General features: G+C 39.3%; 1 protein-coding gene across 1 annotated transcript; it reads left to right on the top strand.

Moving 5' to 3' along the window:
• Positions 1-900: 900 nt before the first annotated feature.
• plek2 (pleckstrin 2) lies at positions 901-24,330 on the top strand. Its single transcript, XM_073040157.1, has 9 exons — positions 901-1,006; positions 4,008-4,172; positions 4,581-4,762; positions 8,706-8,797; positions 12,091-12,278; positions 15,412-15,513; positions 16,826-16,909; positions 17,389-17,470; positions 19,559-24,330. Exons 1-9 carry the CDS (start codon positions 959-961, stop codon positions 19,684-19,686), a joined length of 1,071 nt encoding a protein of 356 aa, XP_072896258.1. The 5' UTR covers positions 901-958; the 3' UTR covers positions 19,687-24,330.
• The last annotated feature ends 2,975 nt before the right edge of the window (positions 24,331-27,305 follow it).

The raw sequence follows: 27,305 nt of genomic DNA, 5'->3' as shown, positions 1-27,305 counted from the left end.
AGTTGTGTCCGCATGTATTAAGCAATCTGGAGGTCTGGTGGAAGACGCTGTCCTGGAGCCTGTTGGTCCTGGTTTTTGTGCTGTGGTATCGTTTCCCAGATGGTAGCAGCTGGAACAGTTTGTGGTTGGGGTGACTCGGGTCCCCAATGATCCTTCGGGCCTTTTTTACTCACCTGTCTTTCTAAATGTCCTGACAGATACGCTGGGCTGTCCACACCACTCTCTGCAGAGTCCTGCGATTAAGGGAGCTACCGTTCCCATACCAGGCAGTGATGCAGCCAGTCAGGATGCTCTCAATTGTGCCCCTCTATTTCTCACACCACAACCCACCCCACCACCATCCTAGCTTATTTCCTGAGGTACCTCCTGTTATGCATACATCCAGGACTCCCAGCCAGTCCCTGGTCTGAAAGATCATCCAACTCTCATTCACATTTGACCAACCATACTGTTACCATTTGCTCTTGAGTCTGGCACATACAGCTCTTAATATGCCACCTCTCTCCCTCTCGCACCCTCTACCTCCATAGTATCTCTTAAAGCTTAGCAATATCAGAGTTCACGTGAGATAAACAAAGAGCTTTGTCCAAAACTTGTACAAGCATCCATGCAACACCACTTTATGGAGCTTTCTCCTGTTGTAGAGGAATTTCAGGACGTATGTCACATCATTGAAAGCAACTCTCTGACCTTTTAACAAACTTTCCTCAGACTTGCCGGGCAGTGGGAAACAGGCTGGGGGCTGCTTTATTCGTTTGTTCTACAGCGGCAACAGGATTTCCATTTACAACACCTGCCGGTCAACACTTCGTAGGCAGGGATTACTCAGAATTAGTCATGCTGACTGCACCCAAGGTGAGGAGGCGCCCAGTCGTTATGACGTGGTATTTCCTGGTGTATTTAGGCTTTAACAATACACTGCTGATCACAGCGCGAGTCCAGACACTTGTCGGGCAACATGCAGGGAGAAACAAGTGTAATAAGAGAAGGATTCCTGGTCAAAAGGGTAAGGAAACAACTTTTTAAAATTTCATCTAGAGAAATCAGTTTGGTATTTACCATTTATAATGAATAGCTCGAAGTTAATTACGGTAATTGAAAAATAACTATTTCTAATGAATAGATAAAACGATGAGCTAGATTTTAAGAAAATCGTCAACAACATAAAATCTGCAAATGTTGACTGTTTTTCCCTTCTCCTGCCTCCACCCCCCCCCCCCCCCCCATTTACCATGGTATCTCCAGTTTTACTTTGCATCCACCTTGCTTCTTGGTAACAAATTCTAAACATGAGGAAATGAATACCACTCACCCAGACCCCCCTCCCTTGCTCCTACTCAGGAACTACATTCTCCCGTACTATCTGATTTAGGAATTTCTGTACCATGATGTGATAACGAGGTTGCCCACAAGTTACTCTTTTCTAAACAGACTCGAATAAAAGAACCACAAGATGCAGCGAAAGTGAAATGTTGATAAGTAATTCGCAAGAAAAAATCGTAGCCTCTTTTATCAAGGAACAGACTTTCAGTAGTTTACCTAACCACATGACGAGGCTGGAGGTGGTAAAGGGTCTTATTCTGTAGAAGCGGGAGAAGGACCGAATTATTTTTTTCCAGCACATCCCGCTTCTCCGGCTGCGGTCTTCAACGTCCCCGGGAGTCCTGTTTTAGGTGCTTTCTTCATGTGCGGTCGGGAAAGGGCAGTCATCTGGGGATATTCCATTGCAAAGGCCGGAGCCGATTTTAAACCCGCCAACACACACGTATATTCCTAACCTGACTCACTAGGACGGCGAATCTGTCAGGCTTTCGCTCACACAGGCGGGTGGCTGAGGTCACCTCGACCAAGTGGAGGAACTGGGGGCGGCTGGTCAGGGTGACTCAAAGCAACTCGTTCATTCACCAATTGTTTGGAAATGTCGACCTTTTATTACACCACAATTAAACAAGAGGAACATTGAAGTACATCGCTTCCCTTTTACCTTGCAGGTTATTAATTATTGTTCTCTATTTAGTGGTCCTTCCCAAAGACATACCGTAACAGACAAGTCAATGCCGTTCAGAATTATTGATGAATATGACGCTACTTGCGTTCATTGTCAATTAGACCGTCTAATAACTATAACTGAGGCACAAGAAAGAGACGGCTGGAGTACAAAAAAAGACCTGCGGTAGGAACTCGGCTGGCCAGGCAGCCTCTGAGAAGGGAGAATGATTGTCGGCTTTAGACTTTGAACGAGGACGGCGTAGTGAATCATGAAGTGTGGCAGATTGTCCCTATTAGTGTTCACAAGCTGTGTGATGTAAGGAATTCCAGGATGGGGGATTTTATGAGTACTAGAGAAGGGCGCTTATTGTATCTGTATGACGGATGCCATCTCGTGCTGCTGCAATGGTCATATTGTGATATCTATTAGGAGAATTCAATATTAGGGTTTTTTTTGAGAACTGTCACTCTACAGCGGGTGTTAATAGTCGAGAATTGATAGAATTCATTCAGGTTTTATCAGTGGAGTTGTAAGTGAAAGACCCTCTGAGAAACACTCATACTAAACTCAATGATCCCTCTATCATACTGGTGCATATATGATTCTCTATGAACACAGGTTTCCCTGGTGGTCACTGGGTCTGTTCCCATGTGCAGAGATGAACAATCCTTGTAAAATTGTCCTGCTCTCTCCTTCAAAACTCAAAAGTCATCCCGTTAACAATCAACTGACCCTCTGCCACCCATTTGCCTATTTCTTCATTGTGCTATAAGGGAAATGGTTCCTCCCGTGTCAGCGAAGTAGCCTGTACCATCTTGTTTGATATTTTGATCAATATCACAGTCAGGTGATGTGACAGCCGTTTTGAATATTTCAGCAATTTAAATGGAAAGATGTGGCCCCTTCAATTTACGCCCAATGGTTACCTGATGTGATGTCATGTTTAAATTTAGAGAAGATTCGATGTTCAATCTCTGAATCTAGCCAAGACTTTCAAACATCGTGGGGACCTTTTTGGAATTGTTTTCAAAACCTTTGATTTGCTGTTAAAGCACAGATGATGACTGATATTTTTGCCTTTTTTCTTTATTCATCAGCTTCGGTCTTGATAGTGGGTTAGATATTTTATATAATAAAATTACTGTATTTCAATGTTACAAATTAGTTAATCTGTATGAATATAGGGTAAGGAGTCTTTATATGTGAGTTAGTGTAATGTATTGATATATATTTTTTCTTGAACTCTGTATTATATGTAAATTAATAAAAAATATTGGAAAGAAAGGTTGATAAATAAATTTCACCCCAACAAGTATTTGGGCAATGGACATTGACATTTCTAGTGGCTTTGGATAATGAATCCAGTCATGGTGGGACAATGGTTGTTACTACTTTGTGGATTTGTAAGACTTGTAGACAGTCAGACCATAGAGGCTCAGAGAAGACAGATAGACAGACCTTTAGATTTAAACAAGTCATTCATTGTGTGATCTTTGTACTCCATTTAAATCCTTGGGGCCACTTGATTGTGCCTGAGTATATATGGCCCCTCCAGCGTTTCTGTCAGATTATAGTCTGTTTTGAAAGTTATTTAAAAACCCCTTTGTTCCTCACTGTAAACTTGGATATGTTTGTTTGATATTTTCCCCCATGTTCGAGGAGCCAAAATTGTTTGTGCAGCTGGGCAGGACCCATATTAAGGTTGGTTAAATTTGAATTAAATACATCTTGCTACAGGTGTGGCTACAAAACGGAGAGTAGACTAAGACCTCATAATAACAAATGACCTATTTGGTAACTGTTTAATCTATTACTGAACATGAAAGAGGAATACTCTTTCCTCTTTCCTCAGGTATTCCTCAGGAATACCCCAGTCCATAAAATTGTTGATAATACCAAGTATGGAAGGTTATGCTTTTGTCTGTCAAAGTTAATCAGTTTTAATAATGATTCTAACTATGGCAATTAAGGATGTTTTTACTGATTAGGAATTCCTTTTGGATTGCTTTAATTCCAGGGTCATGTTGTGCACAACTGGAAAGCGCGCTGGTTTGTATTGTCAAAAGATCAACTTGTCTACTATAAAATTGAAGGAGGAAAGAAGGAGTCTCGTCCCAGGGGCATTATTTCCTTGGTAGGATGTACAGTCCATTGTCCCTGCCTGGATTATGAAAGCAGACCGGTAAGAATATTGAAACTTATTTCTTTGTCTTGCTTATGAACTTGTTTCTTCCACCTCTCTAATACTACAATGCAATTTAAGATTCTAGTTACACAATTTCTTTCTGATACTGCCCACATTTGTTTATCTTCTTAATTAGAATATGATCCCTTGTCTTACAGCATTCCAGCTGCTGCCTCTACTGAGTTTTTAAAACATAAATAAGTCATTGAATCTGGTAACTGATTGATCAATGTGACTCTCTTCCACATGTCACAGTCAATGTAGTTATTCAGTTTTTGAGCAAAATCAGTTATTTAACATCTTGAGGAATGCAGTTTGTAGTCATTTAATAGAATCTGGACAATTTTTGCCAAAGTACAAGAACATGTAAACAAAGATCTGATTATCTGTTTATCTTTTTGACAGCTGGTGATAAAATTGAAGGCAAAGAATTCTGCAGAGCATTTCCTTGAAGCTTCCTGTCGTGAGCAACGAGATTCATGGGCTGAAGATATCAGTAGCATGATCAAGGCCTCAAATCCAGAACATCAAAAGCAACCGAGTTCTTCAGATGCATCCTTTGAAGTATCAACAAACATTTGTCTGAGGTAAGTGTCATTACGCTTTCTCATAGATCATCAAGTAGGTCCTGTTCTATCCCCCCACTTCCAAGAATTCTCTGCTTCCTGTCCTGGTGTGGCCAACTCATTTTGGAGCTAAGTGCCATTTTTCATGTGTAAGGTATACTGTGAACGTCAACTGCGTATGTAACTAAACGGAGTACATTGGGTAAGTTATGCACAAACAAGGTGGACTTTTTATAAAAAGGAAACCTGCACTGTTGAGCCTTCAGCAAAACAAAAGTTTGTTCAGCCTATTGTGTCTTTGTATACTAGTTGCTTAGGCAATTTAATGAATCCATTCCCTTGCTCCATCTCCACAGCCCTGCAGATTAATTCTTTGTCCAATATTATTTTGAAAGGTGCTATTGAATTTACTTGCACCATCTTTGGTGTATTTCAGATTAATTACTGCTCTGCAGATCTAATATTGCCCTGTCTCAGATTACTAGCAGATTATAGTCCAGACATCAAGGCAGGGATAATTACAATTTGCATTGCTCTTAACCATAATCATAATTTCACCATAAGGTAAGACAAAACAATGTTTGTGATAGTGAAAATATGGTTTAATTGTTTTGACCCCAAAGATGCAGTGAATTGTGCAAGGTCTGTTTTATAATAGTAGTGTTACCATCTCTTCTGTTTTGCATTTTAATAGCTAGTAGAGTTCCATTTAATGTGCCTCAATGGCAGCAGAAATGCAAAAGCTGCTTTTTGCGATCATTTTGTTAGTCAATAAAAGCAGTGGGAAATGTTCTTGGCTTTTGTGCCATTATGATGATGGCTGAGTCTTGACTACCCTTTCACATGTCCCCATAATATCCGTGATACTCTTGGAGAAGAAAAATCTATCCGCCTCTGACCTGAACAGCTGAGTATTCACAATCCTCTCAGGAAGAAAATTTCAAAGATTCACAACTCCTTATCTGTTTTGAAAGTTAGGTCCCATTTCCCTTTGTTTTAGACCCTCCAGACAGGGGATGTAGTTTCCCTGTCAAGTTTGCTCAGAATTTCATATCTCAATGAAACTACTTCCATTTAAAACTGCAGAAAGTATAGCTTCACGCGAGTCGGTCTTGCCACGTCTCTGGAATTAATCTTGCAAGCCTTTGCACCACATCATATCCACCCTTGGATATGGATTCCCAAAGCTGTACATGTTACTCCAAGTAGTGTCTTATGAAACCCCAGTACAATTATAAGACTTTGTTAAACCTGTACTCTGATCCTTTCTGCAGTAAAACCCATTAATCTGCTTTCCTCATACCTTGCTGTACCTGAATGTTACATTCCTGAGTTTCAAGCACATGGGCACTTAATCCTTTGAATATATGTATATTGTGGTTGTGCACCATTTTTTTTTTAAAAAAAGGTTTCTTCTTGTACATAGAACATCAAGCAGTACAGCACAGTAACATTGGCCCACAATGTGATTAAATTAGTAATTAAATGTCCAACTAAACAAAAGCCTTCTAGCTCCACAATGTACATGTCTCTTCATTCTCTGCATGTTCATATGTCTTTCCAAGTCTCTTAAATACCTCTAAATACTTAGATTTCTAAATACTAAAGATTTCCTCTCAAACTCCACAACTCCATAGAAATCAAACCAGGTCTGTCCAACATGGACATGCCCTTTAATCCTGGCAGCATCCTGGTAAACCTCTTCTGCACCCCCCCCCCCCCGAAGCCTCGACATCCTTCCTATAATGGGGTGACCAGAATTGAATACAATACTTCAGAAGTGGCCCGACCAGAGTTTTATAAATCTGCAACATAACTTAAAGAAGCTTGAACACATTTTCTCAACTAATAAAAGCAACCATGCCATATGCCGCCTTTATCACCCAATCAACCTGTACAACCAAGGACATGGGCCCTTTGCACATCAACACTGTTAAGGGTCTTGTCATTAACAGTGTACTATCTCTCTACATTTGAGTCCTCAAGGTTAATGCCCCAGAAATCTCATTCCTTGCTTCTCTCAATGACCTGGGGTATATTCCATGCTTTAAGTTAATCTCCCTTGCCTTTAATACTAGTAGCGTTAAACATACACATTTCAACATGCCTGTCTCATGTTATTAATGACATTGCTTATGCCTGTTCTTACTAGTCCGATCCCTCTGCTTTCTCGTGCTTTGGTTCCATCCCCTTGCCAAACTAGTTTAAACTCCCCTGAGTAGCATCAGCAAACTTCCCAGCCAGGACATTGGTTTCTCTCTAATTAAGGTACATCCCATTACTCTCGTCACTGCTGCTCCAGAAGTGGTTTTAATGATCCAAGAACCTGAAACCTTGCCTCCTGCTCCAGCTCCTGAGCCAGACGTGCTCTATATTTCTGTTTCTGTCCAGGTAAGCATGAAGCACCAGAAGTAACCCAAATCAAGAGTATAGGGTCCTGACGAAGGGTCTCGGCCCGAAACGTCGACAGCGCTTCTCCCTATCGATGCTGCCTGGCCTGCTGTGTTCTACCAGCATTTTGTGTGTGTTGTTGTTTGAATTTCCAGCATCTGCAGATTTCCTCGTGTTTGCTCAAGAGTATAGGGGTCACTTTGAAGCTGTCATAAAGATCAGCATTGGGGCAGTGCAGTTGACAGTCTGCGTCAATGACATGGATAGCACTCTATATTTTTATCCACTTCTATTGAGAGCACAAAGCTAGGTGGGAAATTGAACTGTGATGAAGGGACAACAGTTTTGCATTGGAATATGGGCACATTAGAAGGGTGAGCAATTTGGAGAAGTGTAATGCTATGCATGTAGATAACCACAAATACACCTAGATATTCATCTCTCACTAGAAAGGCTACAGAACATTCTCAAGGGGGAGGGTGAGCAGCCTGCGGTCATAGTGCACATTGGAACCAATGACATAGATAGAATGGGGGAGAGACCCTGTGCAGTGAGCATAGGGAGTAATGAAACAGGATCTCAAAGGTATTAATTCAACTTTAACCAATCCTTTATCCATAGTAATGTATTACCTCTAATCTAATGAGACTCTAATTAATGAAGGGCTTTTGAAAATCCAGAAATGCTATATTCATCGCTTCCTCCTAACTAGCCACCTGTTGACATCCTCAAAAATGTTAGATTGGTTAAGCATCAGATTCTTTTCATACAACTATGGACTGACTCTGCTAACCAATTTATGATTTTAAATTGCCTATTTTGCCTATTTTCTTTCTTCTCTGCATTTCTGGAACAGCAGGATTACATTTGCTACCTTCCAATCTACTTCAGCTATTCCAGGAACTAGGGGAAGTCTGAAAGTTCACCACTCATGCATCCACTGTCTCTGCAGCCAGTTTGTTTGGAACTGCATGTTAGGCCATCACATCCATGGGATTTGTTTAAATTTATTCCCATTAACTTCTCCAAGATTTCTAGTATTTTAATTACTGTCACTAAGTAACACATTTATTCAATGTAATCCCTTTTTGGTGCAATGAGGAGGAAATAAACTAAACTGGATTCTTTTGATATGATTCTGTTTTATCAATATAACTTCAGTACTGTTTTAACCATAAAAACAGAAAGAAAGTTGTAGTTCAGATTCGTCTAACTTGACTCTGTTCTCTAGATGGTTAGGTATGCAGATATTACTGGATTAACAATGTGGAGATGAAGAGTAATGAACTCGAATGCTGAGAGCTAGATGAATATCCCTAAGATCCTGAGTTCAATTCTCACTAATGCCCTTTGAGAAGTCACTTCATTTAAAATGTTAATGTCAATAAAATGACCATTGATCTCCTGTTCAACTCAAAGTGCTGGCCTGTATGAGGCTCCATATCTTCTCCTGCAATGTTTTGCTAAACTTGTCAACTCTTCTGAGCATGTAGGAAAGGGCAATTAATGCTTTACCTGAAATAACTGCATTGGGAAATGTGCAAAAAAATAACACAATTTATTTAATTTACAGTCACTTAATCAGGGAAATGAAAGAAAGCAACAGTGGGATCAAGGAGATGACAAATGGAGAATATGGGAGCACTTACAAACAATGCTTCGCCGGTAAGGAAAAGAATGTGGGAACCTGAGGAATAATCAAAGCTTGCTTTATTATTTCTTTTTAAGGATTTCTTTTGCTCCTGATCTGATGGGGATGAATAAGGCTTGCTCCAGTTTAGGAGCACTCTTTGGGTAGCACGTCAAAATGTTCATTTTTCACATGGATTAGTTTTTGGCACTGAGTGTTTCAACACAACCAAGCCCAATGCTTTACTCTCCCGATATCTCACAGCTGAAAAGCTTCCTGTTACATCGACTGATAAACCATCAAAGGCAGGATGACGTTTCCTTCAGAAAGATGTCTGAATCACGGGTATCTCTGTAATCCCCATATCATACATAATTACCGGTTGTCAGCCATTTGGAGAGGCAATCAGAATCAGATTTATTACCATGGACATGTTGTGAAATTTGTTCTTGTACAGTGCAATACATTAATAAAATACAAGTTGCAGCTAAAAATAATGTAAAGGGGATTAGTGTGGTAGTGTTCATGGGCTGTTCAGAAATCGGATGGCAGAGGGGAGGGAGCTATTGCTGAAATCTTGAGTGCAGGTCTTCAGGCTCCTGTACTTGCTCCCTGGTGGAGGTAATGTTTCAGATGGTGAGGGTCCTTAATGAGGAATGCCACCTTCTTGAGGCACTGCCTTATTATTTGAATTCAAGTTTACTTGAATAGTGGTACCTTACTCACGGAAGGGATACAAAGCCTTGGGATATGATGCTAAGGTCTGATACCCGCAGCCTATTCTTCTCCCGTATCTCTTTCTTCCTCCCCTTCAGTCATCAGTCCAAGAATCTTGATCTGTTGGTCTGCTCTCTGCCTCAGTCATTAAGAGAATTCCTCAGACTCTCAGCATTGGTAAAATGTTTATCCTGTAAACTAACATAATCCTCTGACATTTATTTTACAATCTGTGTGCACTTCATCCTAGCTACCCAACCACAGGAAACAATCAGTTGTTATCCACTGTCTCATCTACAGATAATGATAAACAACTTCATCAAGCTACCTTTTAATCTCTTCTGCTTAGGAAATGATAGCTCTGATCCTCTTTTTTTTAAATTTTGGAATTTCTCATACCAGGCAGCCACTTTCAGCTCAGATTCAGCCTTTACACATCTGTCCTATTATGTGGAATCCAAAGCTTCACAGAATACTTTAGCTGTGGTTCTATTTAAGTTTTTTATAGAATGAAAATTGCACTTTATTATATCTTATTTTATATCTATGCGAAGAAATAGCCACATTTAAAGAACACTAACTACTTTAAAATTTTAAAATTGTTTTTAAAACCTATGGTTTAGACGGCCGGTAGTGTTGGAGGCATCTGCACCGAACTTTGAGGCAAGTGGTCCCGGGTTTGAATCCGGCCGGCTCCTTTAACATTTTCCATCTGTGCTGGGTTGAGCAATGAGCTAGCAACTCAACCTCGTAAGAAAACAGACAAAATGCTAAAGATACAGCAAGGTTGCCGCCTGATGCGGCTCAAGGCATGGAAAGGAACAGCAAACAACCTATGGTTTCACAAGATGGGCCATTTGACATTTTTAATATTTCTTTAAAGAGAGAGGGAGGCCATAGAATCTATGCCAGCATTCAGAACAATCACACTATCCCACATAATTTCCTGAGACCTCCATTCTTGGAAGGAAACAATAAGATCAAAGACTGAAATGTAAATTTTTATGGAGAACAACCACGAATAATCTTTATGGTAATTTTCCTAGCTCCATCTCTTCCAATTGAATTTTAAAAATTACGCAAATGAGCAAGTTCTTGCAGTTCAGTTGATTCTGGTGTTTAAAGGCTTAACCAGGTATTGCAGTTCAGAAACCTGAATAAAGAGGGATTGAATGAATTGCTTTTTGGGGATAAAAAAAAACAGTCAAGAAACTGCTCAGATAAGTGAGTGTGATTGTAAGTGTGTAAGGGGGGGCAGGGTGTAGAATTACATTTCATTGTTGGTGGAAAGCTCTTACTAAATGGTGGGGGGGTATGATTTAATTGCAATTAAGAACAAAATTGACAGGGTTCATCTTGCTGGAGCTTCTTTCTCTTACACAGCCTGCGTGGGCTCAGAATCTTGACACCCAGTCACTTGGCATGATCTTCACCGGTGAATGGATATTGGCATCTGCATGTCCCTCAACTAGCAGTCAGCTTTGAATTTCTCCTGTTGTCTCTGCAGTGCTGCCAGGCAACTGGTCTAGATTCACTGCTCTCTGCCAGTTCTGAGAACTGCTTTTTTGGGGTTGGAGGGGGGGAACAAATGCTTGAAAAGATCAGCACTAGACTTGCCCAGACAAAAGTTCAGCATGCAGCTGGAGTCTGACAGAGTTCCACAAGCATGTGCATCCTGGTTCACTCCAGTGATGCAATATTCCAATGCATGTAAATAAGGATTTAGTAAGATAACATTACAAGAAAGAACAGGAGCATAAAGCTGTTTTGGTAGTTTTCCAATTACAATTAATGTTACTTTGCTTAAATATAACATCTGAATTTTAGGCATTTTGCAGGAATTTGTTATTAAAGCTTAGTTGTGTTATACTTTTCTTATTTCTATAATTATTTGGCCCTTTGTGTCCATGCCAACTTCTTGGAAAGTTATCAGTTCCATTCCCTCCCCACGCCTCATTTCCCAGTATTGCTGCAGCATGTTCTCTCTTGCACATGCCCATCAATTCCCATTTGATTCTTTTTTCTTTAACCATTGACCTACTGTAATGGGTAATTTAAAGAAACTGATCAGCCCAACAACGTGTCTTCTGAAATATGTCATGAAACCAAGCATCCAAGGGGAGCTCAGATGGTACAGGAGAGAATGTGCAATTGTTAACCCATAATATCTGATGTCAGGATCAAACCATATCCCTGTCATGGAATGAGAATATGCATATTAATTTAGCTTTTAATATATTTTCTACACATTGATCATAATAATAATCATTTTGATTAAAGCAGTGGAGGGAATGAGAGTAGATGGCATTTGGATAGAACATTCTTGCAAGCATTGAGGGAAGCCTCAAACATTTGTTGGGGGTGAAGGAGCAGGGGGAGTTTTCTCAATGGTTTTTCATCTTGTTCATACAGGCATCTTTCCTAAACATTATCTACTTTGGCAGAGCAGTCCTTTTACCAATCTAGTTTTACAAATTGCTTGGGAAACAATCCCACACTCTTCAATCAACAATTTGATTTTTTATTGAATGCAATGTTCTCTTTGCAGGTCTCTGGACTAATTTTAGTGAGAGGGGCTAATCATTTCTTATCTATTTTTTTCTGTCTGAAGGTTCAACAGTGATTGACTGGCTGGTATCCAGAAACGTAGCCCATTCCCGTTCAAATGCTGTTACCATAGCCTCCCTTCTAATTGAAGATGATTTCATCAAACCAGTTGGAGATAAAAGCACAAAAGCCAGATTGAATACCATCAGCACAGAGCAGTTCCTTGATGATTCCACAGCACTGTACTGTTTTGTAAGTTTCCTGCACTGCACAACAGTGGTTTTTCTGGTTTTGTGCATTCATTTTCTCTTCTACAGTGGTTTTGCTACTGCTCTGGTGTCCCTTGCATAGTTCAGGATGCCCCAGATAAGGTGTAAGTCTGTCAGGCACTGCAGGCAGCAGCCAGAGAGAACACTGTGCTTTACAATTTGAGTAACACCTTGAGCCATTATATCAGTGACTGTCCCTGCGGAACAACCACAGGTTTAGTGACGTAAATACATTCCATCTTCACCCTTGCAATTGGGATCCATCTCATTGACTGACTGGCTACGGGACTGGCTGTTGTGGCTTCTAATGGTCGTCACCCAACAGATTCTGTTTGAATTGGCAGCAGGAAGACAATTGTGAAGAGGCAAGCAGAAAGAATATCGTTCAAAAAAAAGAAAATTAGAAAATGAACATGTTTTAAGTTGCAGAGAAGGGAAGTGAGTAGAGGGAAAAACAGGATTACCTGTGATTGGGTGCAGACCACCTGACACAAATGTGAGCGATAGAAGGGTGGGGAAGGTTTGTTCTTTACGCCTGATCAGTCTGCTGGGAAGGCAGGTACAAAGAAATGAATGAGGACAGGCAAGGGAGGTAGGGATGCAGTTTGGATGGAAGTAAATAATGTTGAACTGTGCGACACAGAACACAGTAGTTGCTGTAAATGTACTACATGAAATAAAAGTGATGCTCATTAGGTCAGGGGGCATCTGTGTGAGAAGGGAATCTGAGTTGATGGTGCAGATTGATGTAATTGATATCCTCGATCCAGAAACCTGTGTTGGCTGCAATCTATTTATTCCACAGGCATTGTTGAGAAGCTAACTGTTGGTGAGGAGTTAGAATACCTGGACACATCAGATGAGGCATGACTAATACAATTAGATTCCAAACGCTATCTTCTCTCAGTTCCAAAATCGCATGTCTTTTATTGTTGCTTTGTTTCCCCTTGCATGTTCTAAAGAATTTTTTTTTTGTTGCTGAGGTTGAAAAATTGTAATTTGTACAACTGATGTAAATTATTGTCAATTATTTCATCTAGTGGGCAAGTCAGTGAATGGAAATGTTCAATGAGTACATCAGTTATATTTGTGGGGCAGAGATTGTAGTTTCAAAGAGTATAAAGGAGGCCATACAGACTCTTTTACCTGTGCTTACTTCTACACCTTCTCCGTTACCCTGCAAATTTCAAGTTCAAATGACACAGACTAGAACATAATCTCCTGTGAAATAAATATCTCATCTTCTCTTTGCTTCCTTTATCATTTTGTTTAAGTATTTAGTTTTAGTGGCAGAATGGCTGATCCTGCTGCTATTAAAACACACATTTTTTTGGTATTATGAAGTGGAAATACTGGTAGGATCATCTGTGGATAGGTGAAATAAAGAAGGGTCATTAATGATTCTATTTAAATTGCTCACTATTAACAGTTCTTTACACTCATTAGATGCCAAGTTAGCTTCAATGGACATTAAGCTTCTTTTGTTTATATAATTCATTTTGGGGTTTATATGTAAGAAGTACGTTAATGGCGTACGTCATATGTGGGTGCGTCACTAAAGAAAAACTAAGTAGACAAGATCCTGGCTCCTATGCTTTGCCTTTGATTGGTCTTTGGAGTTCGGAAACATTACAGTCACAATGAGGAATTTAAAAATGAACTCTGGATGACTACCTGCCTGTTAAAGCACAGCACATTTTTCTTTGGAAAGGGAGAGAAGTTTTAAAATATATTATAATGTGAAAGCTAACAAGACACGTGCAATATAGCTTACACCAGAAGTGAATGGCAAATTAATTAAAATAGAATTGGACACTGTCTCGGCTGATTCAGTCATTCCATAAAATGAGTTTGAACGGTATTTCAAAGACACTGAGCTGAAGCCTGCAGATATCCAACTAAGAATGTACACTGGTTTGTGGAGGAACAGTTTCAGTCATACCTGAAAATGAATGGAATAAGATATATTACCTCTGCACTGTGCCACCCAGCTACAAATGGTTTGACAGAAGGGTTTGTTCAGAGTCTGATGAATATACTGTGAGCAATGTCGGCAGAACACACTATACTGAATCAGAAGCTCACCAATTTCCCTTTTGCATTTCACAATGCAGCACACTCACACTCACCAGCTGTGCTGTTCCTGAGTCATCCCTTGTGCTAACACTTGGATCTCCTCAAACCCAATCCCAGGAGTTTGCAGGACAAACAGCTGAGACAAATTGAGGGCTCCTCAAACAAGGAGGTTCAATGTTTCACTACTGGTCAAGCAGTCCAGTGAGAAACTACAGAGGTGATCAAAAGTGGGTACTTGGCAAGATTAAGGACAGAACTGGACCACTCTCACCACTCTCCTGCACAGTGGAGATTGTGTCTGATGTCATCTGGAGACAACACATCGATCAGTTGAGGAGAGCAGAGTCAATTGTTAGAGAAGAAAGGGATCCAGAGCTGTCAGAACCACTACCGGCAGTCCCAGAGTTTACTCCTACAATCACCATGGAGGAGGCACCAGAATCTGAGATTGTTTCACAGCTACAAGTCTCATCTTCCAACAAGAGTACAAAATCCTCCTCAGCGATTTAAATCATGAGGCTTGAATGGGACAATCTAAAATCTACTATGCTGAACTATGCTATGGATGTCTGTATAGTAGTGTGTTGTGTAGAGTGTGTGTGAGTGAGAGAGAGCGAGAGAGACTAAAGAGCAATATGTTACATATGAGTTGAGATGCATTCTATATTGAGTTGGAATTTATAGCTAAACAGGGTGCATTGTAGTGTATTCAATATCTCAGTAATATAAGTTAATATATTGTTTGTTTGTTTACACAATTCATCTTTGGTTATATGTAAGAAGAACCTGAATGGCATACATCATTATGTCACCACGTCATATATGAGCAGCTGACTGAAGAGAAACAAAGCAGGCAAGATCCTGCTCCTGTGTTTATCTTTTGATTAGTTTCTAGGGTTACAAAACATAAACAGTCTCCATGCTGTGTTTGAAGTGCAAACTCATTATTCTATTAACTCTTTGTGATATATGTGTAGGTGGCTGGTTGGGAAGGAGGATGGTTCTAATTTTGAAACTATTGTAATTTGCATTTCCTATAGGCAAAAAGTTTGAAGAAGACAGATAGTCCAAGCGATAAAACTGAAATACCACACATGGATCTCAGCGGCAAGATTGTTAAGCAAGGGTTTTTGATGAAACAGGTAAGGTAGTTAGGTTTCAGGTTTACATAGTTCATTGGCTTGATGTGTGAATATTGTGAAATAAATGGAAAATGTAAGATCATTATTTTTAATTAGCTCCCCCTGATATCTGAGTGCAAATGTTTGAGTTGATATGTTAACTGCTTTAGTTTTAAACTAATTCAGTAATCCAGACCTGGAACATTATGGTGCAGTTCCCAGTCAGTGCTGATCGACCAGGTCACAGGAAATGTTAACCAGTGATCAGTGATCCTTGGGTACCATGTGAAAACATGCATGTATCAGATAAGGAAATGATGAGAACTCATTGGACAGCCTGTTTCTATATAAAGGATGACTACTTTGAGGTGTACCTTGGAAGAGTTCTGCTAATGCTCTGTCATCACATCTCAGGAAGTAGTGGAGTGGTGGTAGTGGTTAGTTTGGTATGTAGTTCCAGTTCTGTCCTTTCAATGGACTTCAATGGAACAATAATTGAAGGAAATGTTTAATGGTATTGTTAATGTTACACTGTTGCTCATATCTATCTATACTATTCTTTGGCCTTAACAGTCACATACTTATAGAAACTAATTGCAACATTTCACCAGTAAACCCAATCATCTTCCTCAGACACTAGCTCATCAAATGATAAGTCCCCCTATAGACTCCTTATATGCCCTCTTGAGCGAACAGAGCATGGACGGAGCATAATGCTCGATCCTGATTGGCTGGATATGAATTGCCTATTCCTGATTGGTTAGTTTGAATTGGCCTTGTTTTGATTGGTTGTTTTTTTTTATATAGGCCAAACCTTGGTCTACATGAGCATGAGACTAACATCCTTGGCAAGGAAGACAATGCCTACAAGAGAAAGATTAGGGGATCACTAAAGATGGAGCATGTGGGGGACCAAATGTAGGTTCTAGGAGTGTCAAGATAGCTCCAGTCTAGGGGACCACACATTCCTAAAGAGTGTTTGCCTTAAAAATTTGACTGTGATAACCAGTCACAAAGCTTCTGTAGACTGTTGCTCAAAGTCAAGGTTATTCCTAATGTTGTTAGAAGAGTCCATGTGGGAACTAATTTAGTATTTGTCAGAGTGCATGGTGTTACATTCCTAAATCTGCTTAGCTTTTACTTGTAATATGTGTATAAGTTCTGAATACTAGAATCTGTAAAATGTTCTTAGACAAACCTAGCAAGCTTAGACTTCACAGAATATCATTGACCAACAATAAACCTTGAAGAAAGTAATATCAGTTAAATATTGTTGTTTTTTATCTGCACATTTTTCAAATTCCTAAACATGATTTTTGTGTGTGGTGCTTAGGGACACAAAAGAAAGAACTGGAAAGTGAGAAGATTTGTTCTGAGGGAAGATCCTTCATATCTACATTACTATGATCCCTGCAAGGTATGTGCTATCTGCTGTTTACAGTGAGAATAGGTTTCTGCTTCTGTCATGCCACCTCAGGATCAGGAGAAGGAAGTTATGCCTATACATCTCTACATTTCCCTCTTTACATTGACGGCCAAATCCAGATCTGTGTCAAAATCTAGTTGGGGACAAGTTATTTGATGCTTCAATCGTGAATTGAGGTTTCTGTGCTGCATCACCTTAGATTTTATTTAATACTGATTTACTGATGTTGGATGGCTGGATGAAGAGATTCATCAATGGCAAAGAAAGAACATGTGAAAATTTAACTCACTCACAGTAACTTCACAAGGAAACCTGAAACAATCATTGTAGTGGAGAAAATATAATGTGCACAAAGAAAGTTAAAGTATAATTCTGACCCAACATTTGTTCCTGGCACTTTTAATGTGTCTACCTAATTACTTTAAGTTTTTGCCACCCACTGACTTGCAATAACTGTTTTGCATCAATAGGAAAAAAATAATGAACCAGTTGGAGGTATGTCACTCCGAGGTTGCTTGGTATCTGCATTGGAAGACAATGGAATTCCACCAGGTGAGGTTTGTGTTCTTGGTATTAGAAACAGGTTATGACAGAGTTAAAATTCAGCAAACTGGGCATGAATGTTTTGAGCAACCATAATGAATTGCTTCAAAGAATACACTACTCCAGTGGTTAAAATGCTGGACTACATTTAATCAAGTTCCAATTCAGCTACAAAGACCGTGGTAATTTATGAGTAGCCACTAGAAAGAAAAATGATTATGAATTATTTTAGTTTATCATTAAAGTTCAATTGCTTTCAATAGAGAAATGCATTCCAGAACATCTGCCCAGCTTGGCTTGGAGAAGGTGATTGCAGGTTTGCTGAATCTTAATAACTTCCTTGCAAGCCATTCATTTGTTAAGAAAATTATTGGGGCCAGATCATGCGTGATCCAGACTTCACAATGACTATTACTCCCTGGGTTATTGGCTGCCCTGTACTTATCTATTGCAGCTGCACAATTGCTGATGACCATGATAATCAGAGGCAGTTAAAGAGAGTTAAAATATTTCAATAATGTTAAAGAACTACAATGAAAAGGTATACAATATTTAAAAAAAACAGTTGCCTGTTCATCTTTTTGCATTCAGACATGAATCCATTGGAAAGAATAGAACTGAGTTAGATACACCTGTATCTAAAGTTAGATACTTTCAAATCTCTTACTATCTTTCCTTTCAGTTAGTCTTGACGAAGGGTCTCGGCCCAAAACGTCGACAGTGCTTCTCTTTATCGATGCTGCCTGGCCTGCTGTGTTCCACCAGCATTTTGTGTGTGTTGTTTAGATACACCTGTCCTGGGTTTTTAAAAGCAGGGAACTAGATGCAGAGCATAAAGCAGAACCAATTCAATGGGTCAAATGGCCTTATTCTGTTTTATATCTTTATATTCAGCCTCTTGGCTCGGGTTCATCAGAAACCAACAATGTATGCAAGTGATTCCAGAGGGAGAATGAGAGGTCCGGTGCACCATTTGCCCTCCAGCACATTCTGTATTACCTTGCTACAATGCACTAGCACTCTACGGGGCAGGAACCCCTCCAGAGGTTCTCAGTCGACCCATCAAAAATATGTGTTGTGTCATTATGCGTGATGAATTCCCACTTCACCATGACTTTCTTTCTTAAAGCATCTAAAGAAATTGTAGTCTTGCTGGAGGCATGTACGCCTAAAGAACAAATAAAAAAAACTAAGAGTCAATACAATAAACAATAGTTGCTAGTAGCATTTAGTGTCCAAAGGTTACATTGACATCCATCAATCTCAATATAACTACACGGAAGCATTATTGCAAAATGCAAAACTTAAATATTTCATAAGTAACAATAAATGTTACTTTAAAAGTTTATGGACTTTATCATTGTGACTGTGGTAACTATGCTAGTGGAGGGACTGACTTTAGCCAAAGTATTAAGGGAGATGTGCACTCTAACAACAAAGTTGAAAAAATACTTGAATCATAGACTTCCCTGATTTTTTTTGACTCACTAATCTAAAATGTGTTCAACTACCAATTTTCCTAGTTCTGATGTAAGATCATTGGCCTGAAATCTTCACCTCATTGCTCATAGGTGCTGGCTTACCAGCTGAGTATTTCCAATATATTGCATTATTTAGATATCTTTCAAATCCCTATGGAATCCAAACATTTATGAATGTTGATTATGACTAATGTAAGTAGATTTAGAGTACTACAACACAAAACTGGACCATTCAGCCCACCTGGTCTACAGTTATCACCAAGCACTGATTTGCACAAATCCTACCCCAGTCGCATTTATTCCACCCATATTCTCATCCCCAACCCCTTCACACACTAGGGACAATTTATAGTAGTCAACTATCCTGCCAATCTGCATGTCTTTTGGGTGTGAGAAGAAACCTAAGTATTCAGAGAAAACCCACGTGATCTCAGAGAGAATGTGAATATTCCACTTTGACAGCACCAGAAGTCAGGAGTCTGGGTCACTAGAACTGCAAGCTTTATTAACTGTCCCACAGTGCTACCCTTAAATATTTTTAAATATGAGAACTTGGGCCACATAATGAATTTTTTTATGCAGTGGATATAAATATTTACCTTTGTTAATATTTCAGGAATAAAGGGGAATGTTCAGGGCAACCTCTTCAAGATCATAACGACAAATGATGTGCATTATTATATACAAGCTGGCTCCCACGCGGAAAGATCTGAGTGGATTCGGGCAATCAAGCAAGTATCATAAAAGTCTGTTCAAATGTCCTCAGCTGGGCAGTAAAACCCAAGAGATGAACTGGGAAACTATTTCAATGATCTTCGGTTTCATCATAGTTGGTCTTCTCTAAGTAGTTCTACGTCAACAGAAGAGATCATCTTGAATATGTAAACATTTCCTATGTGTTACTTTTCTGACTCGCACATTAAGAAAAATACATCCACTGACTTTGGGGTGTGCTACTGGAAGAATGAATGAATATGATGGACTTTGGATACAAAAGTGGGATGTATACCAGGTTGTTGTAATCTTCTCTGCCTGTAACTCTTCTATGAAGATGAATCTGACAACAGTCTAAAGCTTCTAACATCTGTACTCACGTCAATAATGCCTTTAGGTGCAATCTCAGACAAGGGAGAAAGCCTGACCTTTATGTCACTATTTATTTTTCCAAATTATTGTTAATGCACTTTAATCTTAGTATCATTTTGAGTTTTTATTATTACCACTTTAATGTGTATCTGCATGTAAATATCAAGTGCAAATAACTGATGCATTTGGATTTTGCTTTCCTCTAATTTTGAGCTCTTAAAATATTACTCAGTGCACAACAAAGTTGGCCTGCAATTTTGAGTGTAATTAAAGGAATATTATACTGATTACAGGCGGCAGCTGGCTTATCTCTCATCTCGGGCCTATCTTCACTCAACTGATGTAGCCAGTGGGACTTGCAGCAAGCAAAGTAGGGAGTTGGGAATTGGGAGTATTAGCTGTGTTATCTTCTAAGTTGTTCACCTGAAATGATAACCAGCAGAATCAACTTGGCCGGTGCATTTTTACGATCAGCAAAAACTTTGCTTATATTCTTGATAGCAGTGGAATCAAGCAGAAAATGTACATTACTCCAGAGCAGTGTTTTCTGCTTGATTCCACTGCTATCAAGATAGGATTACTTGGAGCAGAAAACAAAGATGCTGCAGAAATCCTTGCTGGAATTTGCTTCTCATTGCCTTAAATAGTAAAAGCAGTACAAATCTGAATGATCCTGCATTCAATCCCTTGACTATACCATGTTGTTAATGTGCACAAGTGATTAGGTGGCGAGTTTGAGATTGGTGATTTCAATGCTCTTAGTTTCATGAGGAATTATTAGCCAGGATTCCCACTCTGTATTGCCTTCCTGAAATTAGTTCAAAGTGCACTTAACTTAAAGATTGTTTGTCATTTATGGCTCCAATGCCCAACACCCTCTCAACTTTTGGGAATGATCTGTTGCAGCTTCTAGATAAACTATATATTTAGCAGGACAGAGTTAGTGTTTCAGGTCAAAGTCCTTACTTTTGCAGGTGTCAATATTTAATAGAAGACTGGTAAGAAAAATTAGAGGCAACAGTTGGGAAATATGTCTTGTTTTTTTAAAAAAATAGGCACAGCCATTAATACCTGCCTGGTGGTTTGTCCAGTAAGTATTTGCAGTCTACTCAACTGTGGAAGTGTGAGAGTCAAGTTTAATCCTGTTACCAACCAATGTTCACACAGGTCTTCTCATTGGAGGAGGCTGCTGGTAACAATACAAAAAGTTCATCAGAAGCACACTTGTCATCATCCAATCAGCTTACAAATGTGGTTTCTACAAGTGCAACTGGATAGTGAGGACTGAGATGCCAGTTTGATACTTTCTCTTAGTCTACAGCCAAAAAATTCACAATTAGAGGAAACAGAAACTATTATTAGATGCATATGAAAATAAACATATTGTCTTGCATTGACAATACAAGGGATTGGTTGAAAATTGTAAGTAGTAGATGAATATATTGGAAATGCTTTCACAAATTGGTGTTTTGTGGTTGCAGGTATGTGTAGGTTCAATAATTCCAGGGGCAAAGGGCTAGCAATCCTTTGAAAATACCGTATGAATTCTGTATTTACAATAACCTGACTTACCTTGTCCCAGGGCAGACCAAAGGAACCTTCAACCTGTTTGCCCTATTCATTGTAACCTTAAATGAAAATGCTAGTAAAAGTGCAGACAAAATACAAGGTACAGGACATGCTACAACTTCCTACAAATAAAGTTACTACAAACATGACACTAAATGGAATTGAACAGAACTTTAAACAAATGCATTTCTGTCAAGGCATTTGGGAGGGAAAAAAGGATTGGAAGGAAGGAGTAAAATGTAGAGCTATGAAAAGGAAGATTTGAAGATGGAAAGGGAAGCATTTGAGATTAGGAGAAGGTGAACAGATGAAATGGAAAGATGTTCAATTTTCTCAACAAAGTTCATTTTAGAGAAAAAATCATGTAAGAATTGTGAACCCAGGAATTTATGTTCTTCTGTCATTAGCCAGCAAGAACTTTACTGGGGCATTCCTTGCCTCTTTTTCAGTCCATAGGAGAATGAGTTTTGAAGAAACAAAAACATAATTTGATGAGTGTATGCTGAGATAAGTTGTAGCTACAATCTGCAATAAGTTGCAGACTGAAGCCTGGACTTCAGCCATTAGTATTTAAAGTATGAACATGAGGTGCAAAACTGAACATGTTATGATCTCAGCTTTAAACATATCAATTCCATGATCATCCATTTCCACCTCACAGAATCTATGTAGTCAACACAATCCCCATTCTCATGAGCAAACACGAGGAAATCTGCAGATGCTGGAAATTCAAACAACAACACACACCAAATGCTGGTAGAACACAGCAGGCCAGGCAGCATCTATAGGGAGAAGCGCTGTGGACGTTTTGGGCCGAGACCGTTTGTCAGGACCCCATTCTCAATACCTGTTACCTCCTGCCATCCTTTCTCTTGGCTCCCTAAAAGCTTCAGTCACCATCCTGCAGAAACTGCAGCTTGCTCTACATACACACTAAACCATTCATAATCTCACTTAACTTTGTCCTTTCTCACAGCCATTAACTGCATTTCTATACATCCACTGATGAAGTTCAAAGTGCTTCCTAGCCTTACTCTATTCTAAAATCCTTCATTCTGACTCATGCCCGCTGCCACTATGCAAGTGACCCGGGTTTTGACAAGAAACAAAAATTAAGTTGACATTGCCTTGTTTTTCCCAATTCCTATTTCTACATTTCTAATCTGCCCAGTCTAATTGGCTTTAACCATTTTTTCTGTAATTGTCACAAAGGCATGGTTCACAGTTCTTTTTTTTCCTCATTTTCAGAAGTGATTATCTTTATTCCTTTGGTCATCTTTGCCCTTGTTAACTTTCACTGTTCACTCCTGCTTCTCCTCCCTACCATATCATTTCAAAAAGGCTTTTTGAAACAGTGAAGGCACTTTTCAACCACATGTTGCATATGATAGAGATAACTTCTGACTCATAAAAAGACAAACATTGGAGAAACTATCATCTTCCTGTGTATTTCTTTCATTTGGGATAATTTTAAAGAAGGTCAAGAGTTGAGAGAAATTATGGGGAGAGGAATCCCTAACTACCTGTCTAATAACCCTTAATAATAAGGGTTAAAAAAATGTCAGGAGGAAATGGGAAAATTAAAGGCCAAACGTGGTCTTCACAGTTGGTTATAAAAACTGCAACAAAAATAGGACATGAAAAAATAGAAGAGAGAAAATAACAGATTTAAAATTAAAATATCATACACCTCTCACAAATGTGGATCCCAAAACATGAAAATGTATTTTCTGAAAGTTCACCAAACAAACAAAAATGTAAGTTTTGGATCTTGTATAAAACCAGATGAAGATAAGATACAGATCACTGCAGAGTGCTGTTAATCTCAAAGATGTTGAGAGTGAATTTCCTGCTCCACAATGACTAATATAGCTTTGTAGTGTAATGTTCCAGATTTAACCCTGGGATCGTGATGAAGGAATACCTTCCCTTAACTTTCTCAGAAGAACTCCAGATTTCCCTGAAAATTAGAATTTTTGTTTAGAACCTTGCAAATATTAATGAAATCTCACCAAAAACTCTGAGGTGTGACAGAATCAGAATCACTCTATTGCCAGTATGTGGAATGTACCAGAACTGGTTGTAGTTCAGTGCCAAGCATAAAACACGGGACAATACCATAACAGAAACGGTTTAAGATGGCGCTGGTGATACCCAGAGGCTCCTTATAGGCGGCAAAATATAAAACAAAGAAAACTACTGAATACCTTATTAATAACAATTTCTGCCAACAATGGAGAGGCATGCAGAGGCGAGGCTAGGTGAGTGGAGGTGGAGGTGGGAGCAAGGGAAGTCCTGACGTCTAATCGATTTAAGCACTGGGCTGAATCGGAAAGGTTGGATATGGGTTGAATCATGGCGGTGGTGTCCAGGCCCCAGAGCTGTCCAAGAGCAAGGAATGACCCAATGTTTGGATGATTTAAGCACCAGACTAGAGGCGAGGGATGGGCCAGTTCTGCTTGCTGTTCTGCGACGTTTACTCAGCCCTGTGCTTAACTGAGGCTGTGGCCTGCTCCGGCTGCAGTTATGACTGGCTTTGCATAAGTCGTTCTGCCATGTTTACTCAGCTCTGCAATGAATTGTGGCTATGACCTACTCCAGCTGCAGAGATGTCTGGCTTTGTGTTTTTCATAAAACTTCAGTTCTGAATGATATTTGCTTACTTTACTGTTTGTACAGTTTTTTTTTGTTTCTGTGCATTGGGTGTCGGTCGGTCTTTTTTTAATGGGTTCTTTTGGGGTTTCTTTGTTTTGTTGCTCTCTGTAAGGAGACGAATCTCAATGTCGTATTATGTATACATACTTTGATAATAAATGTACTTTGAACTTTGAAGAGTAGCAACCAACAATTTATAAGACAATAGTGCAAACATCAATGAGTAATCAACAAATTTCAGAATGGTCACGTGCACAAATGTCAATAATCAAATTTAAATAAATGTGAACATACAAACAGACTCAATAATTATCAACAGGAAAGACCATTTAATGTATGTTGTGCAGGGACAGTTAGGATGTTACTTCTGACTGAGTTGTGTTGAGAAGCTGGATAGCTACAGGAAAGAAGCTTTGGAGATGATGTGTAATCCTGGTGATGGATGTGTAGCGTCTCCTAGATAGCAATTTGGTGAATAGGTGACTGCTAGCATGCGTGGAGTCAGCAGTAATTTTTTCACCTATGGCAATGAACAGGTATTTTAATGTCAGTTGCTGACAGTCAGTGATCTTCGCTACTGAGTGGACCATTCAGTGGAACCTGGACTTGAAGAGGGAGGAGGCAGTGGGCAACCAAATGGAGATAAGACAACACTCTCAATGAAGGCTGATTAAAAATTCATCAGGATACACCCTGAGATGTTAAGTTTCCTAAAAACAATCCCTGCTGGTTTTTTCTAGTGATGAGTGTAACGTGCTTGTCCTACCTCAATGGTAATTGTAATCCCCAGGAATTTGAATGACTCGACCACAGACACAGCCTGACCATTAATTTCCAAGGGGGGGGGGGGGGGTTAGCAAGTAGGGCGTTGTTGGCAGAAGTCAATCCTCATTTCCACTATCTTGATAACATTAAGCTCCAAGTTGTTATAAGCTCACCATGCTGCAAGACGGTCTACCTCCTCTCTTTGGGAGCAGGTCACAACATTATTAGAGATGAGACTAACTATAGTCATGTCAGACCAAAGTATTAACTAAAACCAATATAGGAACCTTCCTAAGCAATGAAAAGCCATGAGCAATCATTTAAAAAAAGCAATGTAATATCATGCTTCATATTTCTCAAAATTGTGACTTTTATTAGTGAATTCTTTTACCAGCCTCCTTTAATGTCATGCTCTGCTGTTCTATCTTCCCAATTCACTGTGGATTGACTTATTTACTTGTCTCTTTTTTTACTGTTTACAACATTGTGGAGTAGTGACCACAAGCTTTGTTCACTATTGAAGATAGAATTCCATGTCTACTCTGGAATGACCTTGTTTACTTGTAGCTCTATGCCGCAGTCTCCACTTCCTGCAAGTGTTTACTTATAGAGGTGCTTCAGGCTTGCATGGGTATGCATCAGAAATATAGAATGTTGAAAGTACTTTTGAATGAGTTCAAGCTGTAACATCTATGAAAAAATGTTACATGAATTCTTCAGCATTTATACTATAGACTTTTCAGACAGACAGACAGACATACTTTATTGATCCCGAGGGAAATTGGGTTTTGTTACAGCCGCACCAACCAAGAATAGTGAAGAAATATAGCAATATAAAACCATAAATAATTAAATAAAAATAAATTAATCATGCCAAGTGGAAATAAGTCCAGGACCAGCCTATGGGCTCAGGGTGTCTGACACTCCGAGGGAGGAGTTGTAAAGTTTGATGGCCACAGGTAGGAATGACTTCCTATGACGCTCAGTGTTATAGCTCGGTGGAATGAGTCTCTGGCTGAATGTACTCCTCTGTCTAACCAGTACATTATGGAGTCGATGGGAGTCATTGTCCAAGATGGCATGCAACTTGGACAGCATCCTCTTTTCATCCTCTTGTTTTAAACAGCTGGATGAAAGGTTTGTAAGTAAAAAATAAAATTCTATTAACAATAAAATAATTCAATTACTTATTTAAAAGTTTACTCGTGGCATGATATTTTGTTATAAATATGGAAAGTGTTATAGGCCTTGGTGAAGGAATTCAAAGACTGTAGCTGTACATGCTTGTTGACTGGTCTGGGATTAGGTAACCAAGGTACATGGACCAATGTGTTTGTCTGGTTCTTTAAGCCCTACCTCTTTAAAGCACAGGATCACCAATGTGTCCACAGCTAACACAGATTAACAGTATAGAGGCAAAGCAAATTTGCTATCTATTTATGTTGAACAAATTGAAGAACACTAGTTATGTAAAGTAGATACAATATGTAATTGATGTTTTTACTGGGTTCAGACCTTCTGAGGAATCGTTGAGTAAGCTAGGGCTTTTCTCTTTAGAGCAAAGAAAGATGAGAGGAGACTTGAAAGAGATGTGTAAGATGATAAGAGGCACAGAATGGACACCCAGCACCTTTTCCCCCAGGGTGGCAATGGGAAATATGAGATGGCATACTCTTAAGGTGACTGAAAGAAAGTATAGGGAGGGCTGTCAGAGGTAGTGTTTTTTTTACACATAGAGTGATGGAATACACTGCCAGAGATGGTAGTAGAGGCAAATATATTTGGAATGTTTAAGAGAATCTTAGATAGGCACATCTATCTAAGAAAGAAAAATGGAGGGCTATGTGAGAGAGGATGGTTCGATTGATGTCGGATTAGGTTAAAGTGTGGTCACAACATTGTGTGCTGAAGGGTGTGTACCGTACTGGGAAGTCCTGTTCTACGATATTTTCTTTGACTTCATTAACTCCTATTCTACAAAGGCCCACAGTTGTCGTATTAGTTTACATCCCACTTCCGCACATTTAAACATCTTTAAGCTATGCATCAATATGATATCCATTGAATAGAAATGCCTTGAACTTTCCCTTAGCTTTCTACACATTTTGTTCAATGCTTATGCCTCTAATTCTAATGAACCTTTAATGGTGATCACTAAACTTGCCACACTCCATGAATCAGTGAGATAAATTGTTTTTGTCATGTACCAAGTGCACGATGACAATGTAAACTTCAACTGAATGTCCAAACCTGCAAAAAAAGAGAGCAGATATGTTAAAAATGATTGC

Source organism: Hemitrygon akajei, chromosome 3 (assembly GCF_048418815.1).
Source record: "Hemitrygon akajei chromosome 3, sHemAka1.3, whole genome shotgun sequence".
NCBI classification, from domain to species: Eukaryota; Metazoa; Chordata; class Chondrichthyes; order Myliobatiformes; family Dasyatidae; genus Hemitrygon; species Hemitrygon akajei.
The sequence above is the reverse complement of the archived record's forward strand: the minus strand, read 5'-3'. Positions and strand labels throughout refer to the sequence as shown.